This window comes from Phaseolus vulgaris, chromosome 6 (genome assembly GCF_000499845.2).
Source record: "Phaseolus vulgaris cultivar G19833 chromosome 6, P. vulgaris v2.0, whole genome shotgun sequence".
NCBI classification, from domain to species: domain Eukaryota; kingdom Viridiplantae; phylum Streptophyta; class Magnoliopsida; order Fabales; family Fabaceae; genus Phaseolus; species Phaseolus vulgaris.
The window spans coordinates 278797-284378 of NC_023754.2; the positions used below are offsets into that span (position 1 = coordinate 278797).

A 5582-nucleotide genomic window follows, 5' to 3' on the forward strand; every position below is an offset into this window, starting at 1 on the left:
TATACAAACCTTAAACAGGATTCATATACCTTTTTCGTAGATGATTAATTTTGAAATCCCCCTATAGATTAGGTAGCATGGAGAAGCACGAGTTGAGAAAAAGATCACAGATTTTTTTGGATTTTTTTATCTAATAATTTTCATGCTAATTACTTAAATATATAAATTTTTAAAAAAATATTAAAATAAATAAATCGTATTTAGGGATGAGACGATGAAATTTGATTATTTGTCCTAACAATAACATTATGAATTATCATTTTAACATGTAAAATTGAACTATATGATTGAAATTTTTTTAAACAAAATGATTATTTGGGATTGTGAAAAAATTGAAGGTTTGGATGGGAGAAGTGTGTTTGAGAAAATTGAAGCTTGAGAATTTAACAAGATAAATTTATATTAAATTATATTTTATATTGTATTGTTTATTTTTCTAGCGTTAATTCGATTCGTGATTAAGTTGATTCGTATTATATGTGTTGTTTGGCTTTTTTTCCTTTGTTAAATTTAAGAGGAGAAACTTGGCATAAGTTATTTTGGAGAAAAAGTTAGCACTAGTAACGACGCAGAAAGACTGCAATGAGATGTTTGGAGGCATGGCGTGAGCATATAGCTTAGTGGAGGGTCATGAGCTTGTCCCATCATTCTAATAAATAAAGATAGAATATGTACCCCTTCCTCTATCAGTATCATTATGATCATATCTAACTAAAACTCCTTACTATTTCTCTTCTAATCATGTCACTCTCCTTCTAAACAAACCTTTCACACATCACATTTTCAACCCAATATTCTCCATTCAATACATCATTTTTAATTCCATTCAAGATTAACTTCACTTAAAATCACATTCTAATTTATTATCCTTCACCCTCTTTTTCACTAGCTGTCAAATAAAGAAACCCACCAAAGAAACGAAATTCTCTTGGAATAGCAAATCAGCACCACCCCACCAATATTTCTTGGTAAGCAGTGCAGTCTAGTGAGTGGTGGATCAACTGATGTATGTATATATTCTTGTTGAACACATCAACTTTAGAAGTTTTCATTTTGCACATTTGTAGCTAAATGAAACTGGAACATACTTTTGGCAGTGGCAGGAGGTTTGTGAATGTTAGGGGATACAGGAAGTAGCAGAGAAACATGAGTATTCCACAAGCTGCTGCTGCTGCTGCTGCTGCAACTAGTCCTCCTCCACATCTCTATCCACAGGAGCTACAGCTTAAGCTTTACCAAGCCTTCATATTCTCAATTCCTATACTCTTCTCCATCATTCTCTTTCTCTTGTTTTACTTGTTCTACCTCAAAAGAAGGGCTTCCTCTCTCTCTTCCTCTTCTCCTCACTTGCTTCCGAGGAACATTGCCAATCCACCAACCACCACTCCCTATCATTCATCAGTAAGTTACAAACACTCTCTAGATAATACCACCAAACATGTGTGTAAGGAAATTTATCAGATGTGTTTGCTTGCTTCTTGCACTGCATAATCTTTTGTATATGATCATGATCAATTAAAATTATCCAATATTGGACTCTCTATTGCCAATTCCACAGCCTTGTCGATTGGATCTGACCCTCCAATTCCTGGATAAGCTTCCAAGGATTTTATTTGATGAGGATTTGCTAGCAAGAGATTCACCGTAAGTAAAAATCTTTTCTGTTTTGTTTTCTTTTGTTTTTGTTTGAACTTTTAGATGCACTGTTGTTGCTATGTATTGGTTTCTTTTTCAATTCTGTTTTTATCCTCTCTCTTGGTCAGGAGATTAATATATGCTTTGATCTTTATCCATTATGAAAGGGATTCTCTACAGTGTGCAATTTGGATGTGTGTTGCTGTTTCATATAGTAATTTCATCTCTCAGCTTGTGTATCATTAGGCCATGGTTAAAATTATTCTCTAAGGAATGTGGTTCTTCAAAAGCTGAAAAAATGTCCAAGTTCAGTGATGATTTGGAATATTTAATGGCTTCCACTAATTTTCATGAAAAAGTGGTACATGGAAAGAAAGTAAAATAGAGAGATAAGTAGAATATTTGGAAAACGGTTTTCCTTTTCTTCTGCCACACAGAAAATAACTTGACATACATGAGTAATGAAGGTGATGCACCCTAATGTCTCTCACCTAGCTAGAATTGATAAAGTGATACTTAATAGGAAAATTGAGCACGTGTAACCCTCGTGGATGGTAGAAACCAAAATCTCAACGATAGGTACTGCTCATATTTTGTGTCAGGGAATTTTCAGTAGATAAAGTGGTGGATAGCACTTTATAAACTCTGTCTAGGATTCCATGTGCTGGTCCCCTCCATTTCCATGTCTCAACATTTGTATTTGATTACTTAATACAATAAATGCAGTGAGTGATGATGTCCAATTACACCAACATTTAACAGAAAAAATTGTTTATTGGCCTAATTAGCTGAACAAAGGTGTGATATGGTGTTTTGAAAGAGATGGTATGAAGGCTATTTTGAAACAGGTGTTGTGTTTGTCTGGGGGAGTTTGAGGTGAAGGAAGAGGTGGTGCAGATTCCTTATTGCAAGCACGTGTTCCACTTAGATTGTATACATCACTGGCTGCAATCAAACTCCACTTGTCCACTTTGTAGATGTTCCATCATCCCCACTACTACCAAGTTCATCAATCCAGCACCGCCTATTAATATTATATCAGACCCACCCCAGCATGGTGCTATCTTTTCAGACTCTCCATTGCACACTCCATCATTGCCACCTCACTCACAACATCATCAACAACCTGGTGCTTCCTCAAATGCTGCTAATTTGCCAAGGGAATGATCATACATATACATATATAGATACATCAATTAGCTAGCTAGGTGATTATCACATCACAATAATGACTATTAGTTAATCTGAAGAGGGTATATTCATCAAGATCATGTTGTTCTCTGCACTTAAACCAGCATTTTATTATATAAAACTTTCCTTCTTTGACAGGACATGGAAATTGATATAAACTCAGCTATTCTCTTTGCCATAACCTTTCTGGAAATTGCCTATTCAATCCCCATTGGGGCAATTCAGAAAGTGTTAAAAGTGTAACTAATTATTGAGAGTAGCAATAAAAGGCTTCAAATGAATCATTCAATACTACTAGGCCTTGTTATTTTTGTGTGTGTATATATATTTATATATGTATTACTGATGTGAAAAAAAGTATGGCTCAGGAAAGATAGCATATATTTACTATTTTGTGATCACTTTTACTGAATCCTAGGTTGCCATAATGAATATAAATATGATCATTGAGGCCTAAAGTTGTTGAGCTCAACCTTGGTACTTAGTACAAATGAAAATGATTCATGTTAGTCTTGGGAACGAATGAGGGAGTCAAAGATTTACCATGGCGAAATCAATGAAAAACATTTTGAATAAATTATATAGAATGAGTCCAAATATAGGGTCCCAAGAAGGTGAAAAGCTTTTACTTTTGGACATTGAAAAAGAAAAGCGAAAAGAGAAAAGGGTTCCAACAGTATACTAATAATAAACACACTTCCATTATAACACTTGCTGTTACTCTTATTTTCCATAAATGATTGAGACCTTATATTTATATTTTAACTCTCACTTTTCCTTTTCTATATATATATCCCCGAATATTTTTTTGACAAAAAGAGAAACTATTTTAAATTTATATTTCAATATATTTTTTAATATAAAAGAAAAGGCATAGTAGGTAACAGAGTTGGTGCGTCCTCAGCGTTGCTTGATCGGACCTGCAAAGGCAAGGAGAAGCGGCACAAACTTTGCGCCACCTGATAAGAGCAAAAGTGAGCTAAAGAAACAGAAAAGATGACCCTAGCACAGTGGTTGAAGAAAGCAACAGAACACATGTTAAAGAGAGAATGATACAAAGTGTATTATTTCATATATGTGTAAAGGAAAGGTACAAGAGATATATATAAAATATGATGGGGTTCAGAAGAAGAGCTGAAGCCCAAAAAGGAAAAACCCAAAACAAACAGGGTACAAAAGAATAAAAAATACTATACTTAACACCCCCCTTCAAGCTGGGAGTACAGTTTTTTCATGCCCAACTTGGATTGTAGTAGTTTGAATGTAGATGGAGGTAGAGGTTTGGTTAACATATCTGTTGTTTGCATGGAGGAAGGAATGGGAAGGAGTTTTATCAGTCCAGCGTTAAGTTTCTCCCGAACAAGATGACAGTCGATTTCTATGTGTTTAGTGCGTTCGTGGAAGACTTGATTTGATGCAATTTGTATTGCAGACTGATTATCACAATAGAGTATTGCTGGTTGGATGGAGGGAACATGAAGATCACCTAACAGATATGTTAGCCACTGGATATCGCATGTGGTGACGGCTAAAGCATGGTACTCGGCTTCAGAGGAGCTTCTGGAGATCGTTTGTTGCTTCTTGGATTTCCAGGAGATAAGAGATTCACCAAGATAAATGTTAAAACTTGTGACAGACTTTCTTGTCTCTGGACAGGTAGCCTAATCTGAGTCGCTATATGCCTTTAGCTGAGGAGCACTTGCTGCTGATAGAAAGATGCCATTGCCAGGTGCATTCTTCAGATACCAAAGGATACGAAAGACAGCCTGTTGGTGAACAGTTATGGGTGCGAAGACAAACTGACTGAGCCTGTTCACACTGAATGCGATGTATGTCCTGGTGTTGGTCAAGTAGATAAGTCGTCCTATTAATCTACGGTATGAAGAGGAATCTACAGCAGCTAGTGGAGCGCCTTGAGTGCTAGAGAGAGGTGAGGAGTGGACCATAGGAGTTTGGACAAGAGTGTATTCAAGCATCCCTGTTTCATGTATAAGATCCAGGGTGTATTTCCGTTGTGATAGGTGGATTCCAGCGTTGTTGCGGGCTACTTCCAGTCCCAGGAAGAAGGTGAGATCACCCAGATTTTTGATTTGGAAGTGTTGATGTAGCAGGATGGTGATGTTTGTGATTTCCTTAGCATTCTTTCCAGTGAGTACAATCTCATCGACATACACAAGAAGAGCAGTGATGTTATTAGAATGTGTTTTTAAAAATAGGGAATGATCAGCAGCAGATAAAACATAACCATTATTAAGTAAAAAATGTGATAAGTTAGCATACTATTGCCTGCCATCCTGTCGTAGCCCATAGAGAGATCGTTGGAGTTTGTAGACGAATTGTGAATTAGGGACAACAACCCCAGGTGGTTGCTTCATGTAGAATTCTTCAAGTAGATCTCCATGGAGGAAGGCGTTATTAACGTCCAGTTGTGTGACAAAGCTACAACCAGAAGAAGACGTAGGGTGGTAAGCTTTGCGACAGGGGCAAAGCTGTCGAGAAAGTCGAGCCCTTCAAGTTGCATGTAGCCTTTTGCAACAAGGCGTGCTTTGTAACGATCTATTGTGCAATCAGATATATTGGGACACCCAATTGTTGTTTTTCCCGAGGGAAGCGGTACAAGTGTCCAAGTCTCACTAGCAGAAAGGGTAGTGAGCTCGTCTTCCATTGGCTTTTTCCAGCAGTCATGTATGGAAGCTTCCTCATAGTTGCGGGGTTCAGTGGAAGAAGAAAAAGAGGCAACAATGTGTTTAAAATTA

At 36.8% G+C, this 5582-nt stretch overlaps 1 protein-coding gene across 2 annotated transcripts; it reads left to right on the top strand.

The window, feature by feature from the left end:
- The first annotated feature begins 685 nt into the window (after positions 1–685).
- On the top strand, positions 686–3120 carry LOC137830905 (probable E3 ubiquitin-protein ligase RHA4A). 2 transcript variants are annotated; one of them, XM_068638305.1, is made up of 4 exons: positions 686–1006; positions 1098–1401; positions 1559–1644; positions 2484–3120. In XM_068638305.1, exons 2-4 carry the CDS (start codon positions 1147–1149, stop codon positions 2800–2802), a joined length of 660 nt encoding a protein of 219 aa, XP_068494406.1. In that variant the 5' UTR covers positions 686–1006; positions 1098–1146; the 3' UTR covers positions 2803–3120. The 2 variants fall into 2 exon arrangements, with proteins under 2 accessions (XP_068494406.1, XP_068494407.1); XM_068638306.1 differs by having other exon boundaries at positions 758–968.
- The last annotated feature ends 2462 nt before the right edge of the window (positions 3121–5582 follow it).